This window comes from Eucalyptus grandis, chromosome 9 (assembly GCF_016545825.1).
Source record: "Eucalyptus grandis isolate ANBG69807.140 chromosome 9, ASM1654582v1, whole genome shotgun sequence".
Taxonomy (NCBI): Eukaryota; Viridiplantae; Streptophyta; class Magnoliopsida; order Myrtales; family Myrtaceae; genus Eucalyptus; species Eucalyptus grandis.
Window position 1 is genome coordinate 22,994,441 of NC_052620.1, and position 16,045 is coordinate 23,010,485.

General features: G+C 38.6%; 1 protein-coding gene across 1 annotated transcript; it reads left to right on the top strand.

The window, feature by feature from the left end:
* Positions 1-143: 143 nt before the first annotated feature.
* On the top strand, positions 144-2,482 carry LOC104430182 (serine/threonine-protein kinase SRK2I-like). The gene is given in 4 exon segments (XM_039302445.1): positions 144-275; positions 1,485-1,589; positions 1,673-1,771; positions 1,989-2,482. Coding segments are annotated over 4 exon segments (630 nt in total). The 3' UTR covers positions 2,283-2,482.
* Positions 2,483-16,045: the final 13,563 nt, after the last annotated feature.

Consider the following 16,045-nt stretch of genomic DNA (forward strand, 5'->3'; position numbering starts at 1 on the left):
TCCACGAAAGTTAACTTTGTGTCATGACATGCTTTGTGTTTTTTAGACTTGTTTCCATCCCTTGTAGATGTGCACTTCCTTGGAAGAGTGAATTTGGTGCAACATATCTAAAATGGAATTTTACAGATAGTTCATATGATTTCATGGATTTGAGATGATCTGATTTTTGTCACTCTTCTTAGTCCTCAGTGCTGCATTCAGAACCAAAATCAACTGTGGGAACTCCAGCGTACATTGCCCCAGAAGTCTTACAAAGGCGAGAATATGATGGCAAGGTACAACAAATATCTTTTAAGAAATTCTGCTGAACGGTCTGGTTATCATATTTGCATCAAGCATTAGTGTCCTAGAGATGATTGTAGTCTTTTGATCACAAAAGTGCTATAAAAGTTGATCCATTACCTTTGGGAGATACCCTGTAAAGGAAGCTCATCCCATTAGAAAGCATGGCCTTTCAACATGAATTTGACAAGAGGCCATTGTCATGTTGTTTAAACTTCAGTTTTTAGTCTTAGCACCTTACGATTTTATGATCTATAATGTGAGAAACATTCCTCAGTCCAGATTTTACTGGTTAGTCTGCAAGGAATAATTGAAATAGTCTGTTCTGAATGCAAACAAATCCTTATTCATAAAACCCCTAATCCTAGATTTGGCTTAAGCAGACTTTGCTCCTCGTTGTTGTCAATGCAAATGCCTCTATCTTGCTCAGCACCTCCTCTGTCTCTACACCATTGCACATCCGCCCTTTCTTGTGATAAACTAGAAGTGAACTGCCTTTTGATTAGATCTTGTTGGCATGCAGTTGCTTTGGCATTGCAGTCAATCAAGTTTTCTCTTCCAAAACTATACATGTTTGATGTCCCCAAGGTTTGGTTGCAAGGGGGACAAGGTATCACAGAAATCTGACATAGTTCAATGCTTTGCTTGTTGGAGATTCGATTGCTTGTTGATTTGCTTACACTTAGAAGTAAAGTGGTTGGTGTTATGCTTTCCCTTTGTAGACAGATAGAGATATCTCTCTAGTTCTCTACAATTATGTCTCATGATCATTCATGCAAAGCTAAAAGATTAAACTTGTGGCTTCTCTGTGGTTTTTTTGATCTACTTTTGTTGGTTGCCAATTTTAGAAATAATATACTTTTACAGTCTTCATCCAGTGCTGGCATTGAGCAGTGAAGGCTCGATAATGATTAGCCAGCCTGAGCGTCAGGATGAGGGCCGATAGTGAACAAATGTTAATATATTTCTCTTGCCTTCCAAATTTGAAAAGATTTCTCATATAGAGCGTGCTTTGCATTTTTTTCCCACTTCAGTGGATTCTTCTAGGCTCTCCAAGAAATGGATACTTTTCTTTCCTCTATCAATATGAGTAGGTCTGTCTTCTAGTCTAATGCAACACTGCCATTAGGTTGTTTGACATGTTTTCCTCTTTAGCTTGTATGTGTGGAAGGAGGTGGTGGATGATCTATTACTTTCATCAGATTGCAGATGTTTGGTCGTGTGGGGTGACCTTATATGTGATGCTAGTAGGTGCTTATCCCTTTGAGGATCCTGAAAAACCTAAAGACTTTCGGAAGACAATTCTGGTAATTCAGGGACCTTGTTTTCTTGTTGTTTTACTCTATATAATTATCTATTCTTTACACACTTCTCATTGTGGTTCATGCAGAGAGTTATTAACGTTCAGTATTCCATCCCAGAAAATGTCCAAATATCGCTTGAGTGTCGGCATCTGATCTCTGGAATATTTGTTGCAGACCCTGCAAAGGTAATGGATGGAGAGTTTAATGGACCAGTCATTGTTTGGTAAAAATCAACTAATTGTGGAACATTTTAATCCTTTGGTGGGCTAGAATTTGCTCAATCTTGGATTTCCCGACCACCTTTTGATGGTCTCTTTCGAAGTGAAAAGTAGCTACATATTTCTGCCTCTTTAATTGTGCGGCTCAATGTTGAGCCTGATACTTGACGTGTACGTGGTGCAGAGGATTTCCATCCCTGAGATAAAGAGTCATCCATGGTTCCTGAAGAATTTGCCTGCCGATCTTATAGATGAGAAGACAATGGGCAATCGTTTCGAAGAGCCTGATCAACCAATGCAGAGCGACGAGACGATCATGCAGATAATTGCTGAGGCCACTATTCCGGCGATCCCGCCCCATGGCCTTAATCAATTTGTCGCTGATAGCCTGGACATGGATGATGATGACATGGATGACTTGGACTTTGAATCCGAGCTAGACATTGACAGCAGTGGTGAAATAATCTATGCATTATGATGAAAGGTCTCTGTAGGCAGAAGTTCTGGATGATAGCTTAGTTTCTGAAAGTAAGTGATTTGCATCAACTATTTATAATAAGCCAAGAGAAATATCTCCGTCTGTCTTAGATTAGGATGAATACTGTGGAAAGAGTACATTATCTAAACCTCTTGTTTTGTGAAATGGACATTTACATTTGTCAGGCTCTCTAAGCTGTCGTTTGATGTCTATCGTCATCACCATTATCATCTCTCTCTCTGGCATTTGGTTTATTGTCAGCAAATAGAAGAGAGTATTCTAACTACCTCTTACATTAGTGAGGTCGTGAGCCTCCTTAATTCGGGAACCCGTCTGTCTTGTTTCTTAGATTGTGCTGGGTGTTCTCCAATTCAGTGAAAAAAGGACATGAAATAGTATACCGTGACACTGTCTAAATACATGGATCGAGGTAATAAGTTTCTAAGTTGATAAATTAATGATCACTAGACCATAGAAAATACTGTTGATACGCTATGTAGGTACAATTAGTTTGTTAAAACTCATTTTGGTCACTGAAGCAAGAGTCTAGACCCCTAGGTAAGGCACACTTAGATTAAATGTGTCACAATGACAACGCGGCAAAGCTAGAAAGGGACCTTATCAGAGTATGCTAGTCAGGAAGTTGATTTTTGGTGCCTTTTGGGAAGAGAGGATACAAGTAATTCCCAGAGGTTCAAGAAGAATGTTGAAGATGCTGCCTAACGAGGTGTAAGGTCAAGCAATTTTGATTGAAGATGTTTTTTTTCCTGAAGTTTTGATCGTCTCACCACTTGTAAAGTGCAGGACGCCCATCCAACACGAATAAAGACCAAGAATGAAGAGGACGGCACGTTGTGGGGGATGAAATTAGAAGCAGCAGTGTCTTTCTAAAAGTATATGTTTACACAGCGTTTTTCTTGTTTCTAGGTTCTTACCCAATATAGGTTGTGAAACTGAGACCCCGTGTCTCGAGAAGTTTCTCAATCGGGCTAGTAATCTAAGAATCTAAGTTGGCCTCTTCTTCAGACACTATCATTTGCAAGATATTGAGACTGCTCTCGAGAGGCCTCCACGTGATGGACTTTTTCTACCACCCACTGTGGCGTCCCAATCCGCCACTTTATTAACGCGTGATACTAATCTATAATTTTTTAGCAGAAGTGGAAGTTGAAATTAAACATCAAGCAAACCATCAACAATAGTTGACGAACATGAGAGAGAAAAAATCAACAGCTCTCATTTCTTGTATTATTTTTAAATATCGGTGATAATAGGGATATAATGAGGGGTCAAAAGGACAATACTTTCACAGGCTATCTATTCAGCCATCAGCCATGCTTTCAAACTATCCACAACCTACCACCCATCCGCACGATTCGATCTCAAAAAGTGCGAAAGTCGTATCTAAAAAATGGATCCCTACCACAACTCATCTCCCTCCTATGACTCCCCATAGGCACTGCCCTCGTCATTGCTGCTGCTGCTATCCTTTGGGTATGGCAGATGACCATTTAGATATCCTTTGATATTGGCGCAGAATGCCACAAAGCGATAGGCAATACAGCCAGTCAGTGGACCTACATCTATCTAGAGTGTGGATGCGTAGCGTACAAAAGTCATAGGAAAGTATGGAACGATGAACTCATACAGTTGCTCGTGAAGATTTACTAGGGTGCTGTAGCATAAGATAGGGGGAGTAGGAATTGTAGCCATCTATGGATTTGAAAAAAATGTGAACAATAATAAGGGTGAGCCAATGCCTAGTAATGAAATTTCCAAAACACTATACCATACTATCCACCCATCACATGAACAGAAAATCTGCCTAAGATATGCAACTCACTCACCCGCTAGACAGGACTGTGCAAAACTCTGCTAAGAACAAACGAATATAACGATAGGACCTAAATATAATCTAGACTCACGACTAGACTCACAACATAAAGACCTATCGACCTCGATGAACAACGCAATCACGCACACGCTCACAATTCACACGTTTTAGTTCACTTTTTGTTTCCACTCCAAGACACAGGGTTGGTGTGCTCACTAAACCACGCAAGGAAGAATTCTCCCGTCTAATGGTATTCTTGTGCGCTCTCTGATCCTTCGCGGTGTATGCTAGTTCGTTGTCTAGCCCGCATAGGTTTCATGATCCACTAACCATGGCATCCCTACTTTGCGTAGGTTTGCAGAATTGTAAGGATCGCTACATACCTCTAGTCATTGATAAAATTTTGCAAACACGGAAATCCCAAACTTTGAATGGATTCACGAAGGATATATTGATCGATCCTACCAATGTTGAATCATTAGATTTGAATGTCTCGTTTTGCTAGTCAATACCCTTAAAAATTCGATGGTGTGTTTTTTTATACTGATAGGGTTTGGTCTAGATGACTTGACGTCTTTTATTCCGTTTTCTTTTGATATTGACATTTTTCATCAAGACTGTTATGGTAACAATTAACGGACAACTATCCTGTAATAAATGTGGGCAATAAATCGAAATTAATTGAGAAATATAATATTGGGATTGCATTTAAATTAATAAATATTATAACATTCTCCCACTTGAACCTGACATTCCATCAAAGGAAATATTAATCCAAACCCACATAAACTTCATGTTGAAATAAAACACATGAATCATAGCCATGAGTTCTCTTAGAGCAAGTATTATCTTCCATATATCACAAAGTTTTTCATCAACCCATATGAGATAACATAACTTAATGAATAAACCTTATATTTATTTTAGGTTAAACATGATTGTTTTTCTCAGAATACTAAATATATATAATTGTATTGAGAAAAACATTGCAAAAAAATAAAAGTCTCACAAATATTTCCAAATAAAAAAAAAAACAATATCCATTCTGACTATATGATTTGTATAACTTATTGGTGGCATGCCTTTAGTTAAATGATTAACTATTATCAATTCAATGCTCACATGGTCTATGACCACTTTTTTTTTCTTTAACATGCTCCCTGAAGGTTAAATATTTGATGTCAATGTGCTTGTTTGGACTACCACTTTTGTGATTCTTAATCATGAAAACTATTCTTAATGGGTTAGCAATAGGGTCCATAACTCGAGTATCAATATGAAACTTTTCAACCACGCATCGGTATGAGTGCCTCAAAATAAGAAATGAACTCTACCTTCATAATAGAAGTGGCAATCGAGGTCTATTTTGCACTTCTTCAGAGTATAGCTCCGTCAACAAACATAAAAATGCATCTCGATATTGATTTACGGGATCAACATAGCTAGCAAAATCTAAATCTGAGTAACCAACTACTTCTTGGCTTGTTGTTAGTTTATACATAAGCATGTGGTCCTTTGTATCTTGAAGTACCTTATCACCTTCTTTGTAGCTCTCCAATGGTCCATACTTGGATTACATTAATATATTTCTAACATTCTCATATAAAAGTAATATTAGGTATGGTGCAAACTTAAGCATACATCAAACTTCCAACCACATAAGCATATAACATGTTCTTCATTTGTTCCCTTTCAAAATTTTTCTTTGAGCATCGATTCAAATTAAACCTTCAACATTCACAATGGGTTCTATCATTGGTAAATAATCTTTCATTCGAAATCTCTCTAATATCTTATTGATATAGGTTTCTTGAGATAGTCTTAATAAACCTAACCTCGAGGTCTATCCTTATGAATTTTAATGCCAATGACTTAAGATGCCTCAACCATATCTTTCATGCCAAAACTCTTAGAGAAAAATTGTTTCACTTTATGTAGGAACCTGTCGCGACCTCTTTTTTCGGCGCCCGCATCGGGTACGAGCGCCTAAAGGAGGCTAATGGCTCGGCTGAAATTTATTATGCCCGGACTCTCCCAAGTCCACCAATTCACGACTTTAATAATCTAAATTTTTAACCTATAAATTAATTTTAAAACGGAGTCACCACTAACCGGTTTGGAGTGGGTCGATTAGAAACCCTAAGCGAAGTATCGGGAGAAATACTCACTCTGTGCAACCCGAGAAATTAGGATCGGGGACTTGATTACACTAGTTAATCACTAATGCCTTTCGGTACCTAATCTTGTTTAAACCCTAAGGCTTTTGGATTTTTGAGAGATTTTCCATGCATTTTGGGAGGAAAAACATTTTTTGAGTATTTTTCTCATTTTTGGACATAAAAGGGATATTTTGGTATTTTTTGGAAAAATACAAGTCTTTTAGCTTTTTCTGAATTTTTTGGCTTTTTCATGAATTTTTGGCTTTTTTTGGATTTTGGCATTTTTGGAAAATAAAATATTTTTGGAAAATAAGTTATTTTTGATTTTCTCGATTTTTTAGAAAATAAAACATTTTCGACATTTTTTTTAATATATTTCAATTTTTTGGAAATTAATTTTTTTTAAAATTTTTTTTGAAAATAAAACACTTTTTGATTTTTTTGAAAATAAAATATTTATGTCTTATTTATTAGAATTATTATTTTATATTAAAATAACAAAATAAAATCGACACGGGGTCGGATCCGGGTTGGGTCCGACCGGGCCGGTGACCCAAACGTCTGCGGGCTCGACTCGGATTTTTCATCTTTTTTAAAATTATTTTTATTTTATTAAAACGATGCCGTGGCCGGGCGTTTGGGGACGCCGCCCGGCCCGATGACCCGCCTGTTGACTTGCTCCGCGACCCGGCTCCTCGCGGACCTTACCCGATCCGACCCGACTCCCGCCGCCCCCGATCTCGCGAAACCCTGGTTCCGAGACTCGGATCCGACTCGGCGACCGGGAAAATCGCAAACCCTAGGGTTTGCGAATCCGCGGCGCCGAGGGGGGGACCGAGGTGCTTGGCAGCAACGGCGACTACGGCGGCGACGACGAAGGCGACGGCAACGGTAACGGCGACGCTTTTTTTACCTTCTCTTGAACGGGGACGGCGACGGCAACAATGCCAGATCGAAGGTAGCAGTGGCGGAGGCGCTCGGCGGCACGGCGGGATTTTGCACAGCAGCGGCGTCGGGGGGTGGGACCTTCTTCCGCCCCTCTTCGCGAATCCAGAACCTCTGCACCTCCTCCGACCTTGCTTCTCTCACTCGGGCCGAGATCCGAGCCTCCATCGGCCGGATCCGACCCTCTCGATTGCTCGCCGCGGTCTTCCCGAAGTCTCGGTGGAGGGTGGGTTGAGCTCACAACTCGAGTTCCCTCTCACTCGCTCGTTGATTCCTCCCCCGAAGTCTCTCAGTGGGAAGATCTCCAAGTTTGTGGTGCCATTCGTCGACGGAGGTGCTCCTCTATTTATAGGCGAGGAAATCCGGTCGATAGAGCTTCGACCGCCGGTCCCCTTCGCGCGCCAACCGGTTCTCCTTGGCTGAATCGGCATCCCATCCGAGCTCATCCAGCAAAGCATGCTTGGCATTGATGGCGCTCGCGATCTTATCTTCTCCGGCCGACATTGGCCTACTCCCCTTGGCCGTAGGCAGTCCTTTGCGCGCATTGCCGACCATCGCGCGTGAGATGCAAAGCGGCGACTGAGGAAGAAGAAGGCAGGAGGAAGAAGAAGAGAAGGGGGGGGCCGGGCTCGCGAGAGAGAAAAGAGGGGAGGGGCTGGGCCTTTGAGCCCAGCCCCAATGGGCTGCTTTTTTTGCTTTTGTTTTGTTTTGTTTTTTTATTTTTTTATATTATTATTATTTACTATCCGAAAAAGACAAATAAATGTAAAAAAAAAAACCTAATTAATTAAAAACGAAATTTAGGTGTCAAAGTAACCCCTTATCATTGGTAACAAGTAAAATGCCATCTGCATATAGGACAGGAAAACAATTTTTGCTCCTACTAACCTTCTGGTATGGAATCTCATGTACCATTGGTGGAATGTTTGTTTCAAGCCATATAGAGACTTCTTAAGTTTGCACACCAAATGCTCACCACCAATAGAGAATAATCCTTATGATTGTTTCATGTAAATCACTTTTTCTAATTTTCCATTGAGGAACACCGTTAGTTCCATATCAAAATACAAAGAGAATCTTTCTTAGATACATAAGAAAATATATTCGTTTAGTCGATTCCCTTCTTCTGAGTGAATCCCTTGACAATGAGTCTAGCTTTGTATCTTTTAATATTGCCCAATGAATGTTTCCTAGTTTTGAAGACACATTTACAACTCAATTAATTCCCAGACCTCGTTAAATACCGTAGAACTCATTTCTTCCTTCATGATATTGTTTCACAAGTTGGATTTATTACAATTCATGGCTCATGAAAATGTTTCTCCATCATTTTCATCTTCAACATTATAGTCAGATTCTTGCAGATACACAATGTAATTACTAAATATTGCTGATTTCTTCATTCTAGTACACTTTCTTAATATTGCATCAAAATTCTTCTAATAAGTCTATTGTTCAACTAGATGCTCAACAGTATTTGGTAATTGCTAAACAGTTGGGTGTACCGAATTAATATCAACAAGTTGTGGATACTTAATGATTGGTTGTTTGGCGGCCAGTTGAATTGAAATGGGCATTGTAAACAACAACTAATCTAGTACGTGAGGTGGAAGGTTGAGTATTTGAATAATCTTTTTTAGAAACAAGGTTCTTAAATTGATCGCTCCCACTAATAAGGTCATTCTTAAGAAACTTAGTATTTCTCGATTCCACAAACCTAGTGGTGTGGGATGGACAATAAAATCTATATTCCTTAGAATTTTTGGCATATCCAACAAAATACCCACTTATATCATTGGGTCTAATTTCTTTTCATTTGGATTGTAGACACTTACTTTAGACAAGTATTCGCAACGTGTACATGTCACAAACTCGGTTTTCACCTTTGAGTAACTCAAAAGGCATATTTAGGATAGCCTTGGTTAGAGCTCAATTTAATATGTACACTGCCGTTTTAAGAGCCTTAGTTCACAAGGATCTAGAAAGTTTGAAGCTACTAAGCATACTCCGTACCATGTCCAATAAAGTTCAGCTTCTTCTTTCTGCTACACCATTATGGTCCGGAGAACTAAGCATAGTGTATTAGGCAATAATCCCATACTTTTTAAGAAACTTTGCAAATAGACTAGGTGCTTGTCCATTGTTAATATATATACCATAGTATTTTCCATCTCTACCTGATCTTATGATCTAAATTTGCTTATAGTATTGTTTCTTTACTTCGGTTTTAAATACTTTCAAGACATCCAGCATTTCATGCTTATTATCTATGAAAGAGATAAAGTATTCTTGACCATTTGAGTTCATATATAGATTATAAATATTTGTATGTATGATTTCTAATATTTTTGTATTCCTTAGTACATTTCTTTGACTTGTTGCTCTACTTTCACTTTGCAGTCCACACAAGTATCATAATTTGTAAAATCTAGATTACTAAATACTCAATTATTTACTAATTGTTTAATTCTATTCATGGAGATATGTCCCAATTTCAGTGTCACAACATAGAATAATCCTCATTCAAAACACATAGCTTTATGCCAACATTATCATGAATGTGTGTCACATTATAAATGGCATTGTCTTGTAAATTAATTCGAAAGAGACCATTAGACAAAATACCTCTCCCAACAATTTTAAATTTATACGATAAACTGAATGTTGAACTTGAAAATTTAAAGGAATATCCCAAAAGTACAAGCCTTAAATTAAAATTAAATTCCTAGAGAAATTAGGAATATAAAAGGTCATTTCTAAATTCAAAACAAAGCTATTATTGAGAACTAATCTACATGTGCCAATAGCTTCGACACGCAAATATATCTTGTTTCATGAATAAATATTTTAGTCACTTCCTGCTAGTTTCCATTGGTTTTGAAAACCCTGCAAGAAATTCGAAATGTGGATTGTAGAACCAAAATTAATTCATCAAATGTTGTGACCCACATCAATCATATTTGATTCATAACAAACACATAAAAGAAGGTTATCTTTCTTCTCGAGTTAGGTCTTAAATTTGGGACCTTTTTTATTTTGCTTGTCTTACCCTTTATACTTACCTTGCGTGACAATATAAACACTTTCTCCATTTTCTATTAGTAGCCTCTAGCCTTCTTAAACACACATGGTCATGAGTTTATTAATTAACCATTTAGTATTTTGTTTGTTATAAGAGATAAAATGGTATTTCATCCTAATGAATCACATTAATATATTGAAAATTCTCATGAGATAAAATTCATAATATTAAGGTAACTAATCGCAATTTATGTTTTTGATTATATGTGATCCAAAGACTTTCAATGTATATAATTGAATATAATCAAAGATGTCACGGCTTATTTTTAATTAATAAAATATATATTGATCACTAGACATTTAATTTTACGTAGAGACAAAATAGTAAAATCACGTGTAAATGGGTAAAATTGGAATTTTAAATGTAAGGGTAGAATTGGAATAACATGAATTTTATGCCCGAAAAGGCAAAATTGTAAATTTTCATGCCCAGAGGGAGCAAATTTGGAATTTTACCGCGGCCATGGCAAAATAGTAGTTTCCTTTATGTGGAGGGGCAAAATTGTAATTTACGTGGGCAAGGGCAGAACCAACATTTTGCACCGTGGGACTGTTGCACACACCCATTGTAGGCACTCTCGGGTATGTGTCGCATGCGCCCATGGTCTCCTCCATGATCTGTTTCCATCTTGCTCCGTAGTGACCTGCCTCCATTTCGCTACCTAGGTCTCCTTCCCCAGCACATATCCGATCAAATTGATTGCTGGGTTTCGAAGGCAACGTCGGGATGGACACATAGTTCCAAGATTTGGTTAAAACAACTAATAAAATGACCGAAATTGAGCCTAAAACGATTTTCCTAAAACCCTAACCACCGAAAATTTTACTGCTTGATTAGCCTTTGGCAATTAGTAATATGCCAAATTATCCTATGACTTTTCTTCTTAATGGCGGTTTAATCGTGCAGGTCCATTATCACATGTGGTGGGTAGCTAGAATTTGGCTAGAATTTGCAATTTCATTCCAAGCCACATAAGATCCGAATTTATCCATTCACAATCCAATGAAAACTTATAAAATTCCATAAAATTTCACCAAGGTAGAGATTATAAATAGTTTTGATACCAAATGTTAGACTAAATTTAAACAAGAACTGACAATCCCGATTTACCGTTCATAGAGAAAAATGTGCAATATTGGGAACGATTAGCAGAAACATAGGACTGGAACATACCTTCGACCATTGATGAGATATTGCAAATGTGGAAAACCCAAACCTTGAATGGATTCGCGTAGCATATATTGATTGATCTTGCGGATGTCGAATTACCAAATTTGAACATTTGGTTCCACTAGTCAATACCAATTAAGACTTGTTGCGACCTAATCTTGGTGAATCACCTAGGGTTTGGCTAATGGATTACTAAGCCTAAACTTAGCTCGGGCTCTCCCAAGTCTATACCAATTTACGACTTATGTTCAATTTTTTAACATGCAAATGGTTTTTTTCAATTAAGAGTCGCTGCTAATCTATTTTGGTGGATTGATTAGAAACTCAAGTAAAGTAACGAGAGATTTATGGTGAGTTTGGTAATGTTTCTCTTCAAAAATTGTTTTCCCCCAAATAGAAATAGACCATTTATGTTCCGTGGAACAATTTTTGAACAGAAGAACGCATTTGTTAAACTTGTATAATTTTCGTTTTTTTTTTTTTTTTTGGTAACTCGGGGAACCTCGTAAATGGACGATAAAGCCGGCGAGCAAACCTGGGAGCGACTAGTAGGATCCACCACCACAGTACTAGGTAAGAATCCCTAACGACGTCTCTAGGATTCGAACTCCTCCCTTTGTGAGGGGAAGAGAGCCCAAGCCATTGCGCCGTTACGTGGGTGGTGGTAATTTTTTTTTTGTTTTTTGTTTTTGTTTTTTATGTATAATTTTGTTCTAAATAGAAAAAGAATAGAAACAAGTTTGATAAATTTGTATAATTTTTTTGTTTCTTTTAATTTTTTAATTTTTATTTTATTTTATTTTTTTTTTTTTTTTATTTTTCTTCCTTTCGACGGGTCACCGACCTCGCCATGGTTGGCTATCGGCCGACGAGGGCCGGTGGCCTCGCCCGGCCACGGCAAGGTTGAGCCTCGCTGGTCGGCGCGAGGTTGGCCTCGCCTTTCCGGGGGCCGGTGATGCTCCGGGAAGGTCGCTGGCCCTCGACAGCCAGTTGTTGGCCCTCGGTGGTAGTCACCGGCCATGGCCAAAGAAAAAAAAAGAAGAAAAAGAAAGAAAGAGAATGAAAAAAATAAGAGAGAGAAAAATTGTTTCTTGGAAGTGATCCGAGAACAAAAGTGTAAACAAACGTGATTCTATTCTTTTTTTGTTTCCCGGAACAAAAGAACAAAAATTATGTTCCAGGGAACATAAAAAAAACACAAACAAACATGCCCTTACTTTACTCCTGCGAACGAATTAGAGACTGTGAATTCAAGGACTTGATAACACTATATTTCTCTAACGCCTTTCTGATACCATACATTTCTCTTTTATTTTGAAAAAATGTTTTGCAGACAGCTCGAATTGATTTTAATTTACTTTCTTAACATGTGAAGTGATCATGTGGGTGTGCAAACCATCAATTTAACACCCAAGAAAGTAATGAATAAATTACGGGACTTAACTCGAAACAATGGAAGCATTTACAATGTTAAATCAGAATTCATATCAATAGTCTTAGATATGATTTTTAATTAACACGCAATCACTCAATTTTTTTCAAGATTTTCTTTTATTTAAATGAAGCCTAAAAATTACATGCAATGCAGTGCAATGACATACAAAATCATTTTAACTAAAATGACATGCAACCTAACGTGTGAACTATATGTCACGCGACATTTATTAAATGACTTTATCAAATGATAGGAAAAGATTAATGCAACTATTCTAACACATCATGCATTACCTTAAACATGCAATTTATTAAATGCCATGCAATGAATGAACTAATCTCACGTGACACACGCATTTTTTGTATTTTCTTTTTAATTAAAATTCGAAATTAGATATGCCTAATATTTAAACATGCAAACTATCCTAGAAACGAATATCCAATTTATTCTAAAAGATATTTTTGGTATTTTACTAAATTCGGAATTATAAAATAGCCAGAATAAACATGCAATCTATCCCTAAAAAAATTAACTTAATTGTATCTAATCTTTTTTGGATTTTTTTTTATAAATAAAATCCAACAAAAATAGAAAGGAATAAAATCCACAACGATCACATCATCAAATTGGCGAATCGTATCTAGCGTATGAGATCAGATTGGCTAATTTTTAACAAAATTACGAATCATATTTTGGACGGGAGATCGGATTGGCGATTTTTCCGTGCAATTGCGAGTCGTATTTTAGGGATGAAATCAGACTATCAATCGTATATACATTGTGAAATTAAGAAGATTTTCCAATTTAAAAGGTTATTCGGGAAAATTCGAATAAGATATATCATTCAAAGATTTAAATTCGATCACAATATCAACGAATTAAGTAGGGAAATAATCAAATTGAATTTGATAATATATTTACCTATTTAGCGATATCGTTCCCAAATTTAGCCTTGTCAGATGGTGGCACCGGCGATGGCTTACGAACGGTGGTGGTTACACAGCCACGAAGCTCGAGGACCTGCGATTCAATTTCTCGCCAAGAGCTCTACGGGTGGCTTGGGACTAGCTGCAGTGTTTGGCTCGAGCTGGAAACGTCTTTCTCCGAAAACGAGGGGATGACCTGCAACACAAAAATTACGAGGAAAGAAAGTCCTCGTTGAAAGCCTAGCAGCCGGACTTCGAGAAAGCTAGTGTTAGGAATATTGAGCGGCCGAGTCGTCGTGGGATGTGCAGTAGCGTTGTCAAGGTGGTGCTCAGCGGCGATGGGCTGAGGCGTGCGGCGGTTGGAATTGCAACGTAGTCGAGGCTGCTCGTGGCGTTGGGCTGGTTTCTGGCGGGCGGTGGTGGCAGTGATGCAGGCGTCGGCTTGGACGAGTACCAGCGGCGGTCGATGAAGGAAAGGCAACCGCGGATGGTACGTTGCAGCTACCAGGGGGCTCTCGGTGCAACAGATCAGCAAAGGGCGGTGACGGTAGAGGGATCGGGCTGCTGACGTTGCGGTGCTCGCGGCTGTAGGTGCTGCAGCGGCGTCGGGTTGCAGGCGGAGATGCGAGGGCAGAGGGCGTGGAGCAGTGGCGGAGGCGCGGCAGAGCAGGAGCGGAGGCGGGGCGGAGGCTCGGCTGCTGGTGTCGGCAACAGCGGCGGCGAGTGCAGGGGCGCGTAGGCGCGGCGACCGACTCGGGCTACTGGCGTCGGGTGCTGCAAGTCGGCGTTCGGAGCTGGTTGCAGGAGCGGCGGTGGCGCGGCGAGGGGGCTCGGGCTGCTGGCGTCGGCAGCAGCGACGGCGGCCGCGCAGGTCGCGCAGGCGAGGGGGTTCGGAGCGGTGGTGGCCGGCAGAGGAGGGCTCGGGCGGCCGCAGGGCGGAGGGCAGCGATTAGGAGTGCTTCACGAAGAACATGACTCTGTTCTTTTTTTTTCTTTCACCCCCTCTCTCTGTACCCTTTGTCAGAGAAACAAACCTCCCTCTTTGTTGACCTTGACCTCCTGAAACGAAAAAGAAATCCCCCCAAAAAAAAGAAAAACGAAATAGAAAAAGAAGTCCCCCTTGTTCCACCTTACGCGGTTCCCTTTCATAGGCGAAGGACTTATATTTTATTTCCTTTTTTTCACTTTTTCGATCTACCCATATCAGATTCAAATTTCATTTTTCAATATGCATGAAAATCAACTTTTGCTCGCATATAGCCTCCTAGATATATGCACTCACGTGCAATATTTTCTTTTATCTTTTCCTAATATTCCATCCGAAATCTTCATTTTTGCCAAAAAAAAATATTCCTTGTTGTATATTGCCTGAATATATGAAAAATCTCCCATCATATAATTAAATATTGGAAAAATTAACACTCATCTATCATCAGTCGGTCCAACGCAAATGCAAATAAAAAAAATGCTCATAAAACTATATGTTATGCAATTTAATTCTAATATTTTTAATTAGGGGTTAAAAATTAATCCCTAATTTTTAATATGATAAACGACTAAACGGGTTGCCAAAATTTAGATGCCAACAAGACTCGATTGTTTATTTTCTGTATTGATGGGATTTGGTTTAGACGACCTAATGTCTTTTTTATTTTTATTTTTATATTACTAATGTCTTTCATCAAGATCATTATGGTAACAATTAACGGATAGTTATCACGTAATAAACGTGGGCAATAAATTGGACAATAAATTGAAATTAATTAGAAAATACAAATTTGGGAACATATTTAAATTAAAAATATTATAACATCAAACATCATCAAATATATTTGAAATCTGTGACCAGACACCAAATAGAAGAATTATATTATATTTATCATCACTATCAAAGACCCACTTTTAATTTAAGAGCTCACTCGGTTAAAATGTCGTGAATTTATTTTTTAGTGGGATCTACTAAGTTTATAGAATTCGATTATAGTGCATGCAAAATGAAAATTTCCATTCATGATATGGAAAAGAAGAAAGCTTGGCCGTTGCCCGCTTAACTAATCGTCTCGTGGCTACCCCTGGTAATTGGGTTGTTCTGAGAACAACCCAACCTATCTTACTTACCATTCTTTTCCAACGTTTTGTCCGCTGGACCTCGGGGTCAACCCAAAGCGCTGGATAACACCGGGTTGGATAAAATAAGCCCATAGCTTTAGAC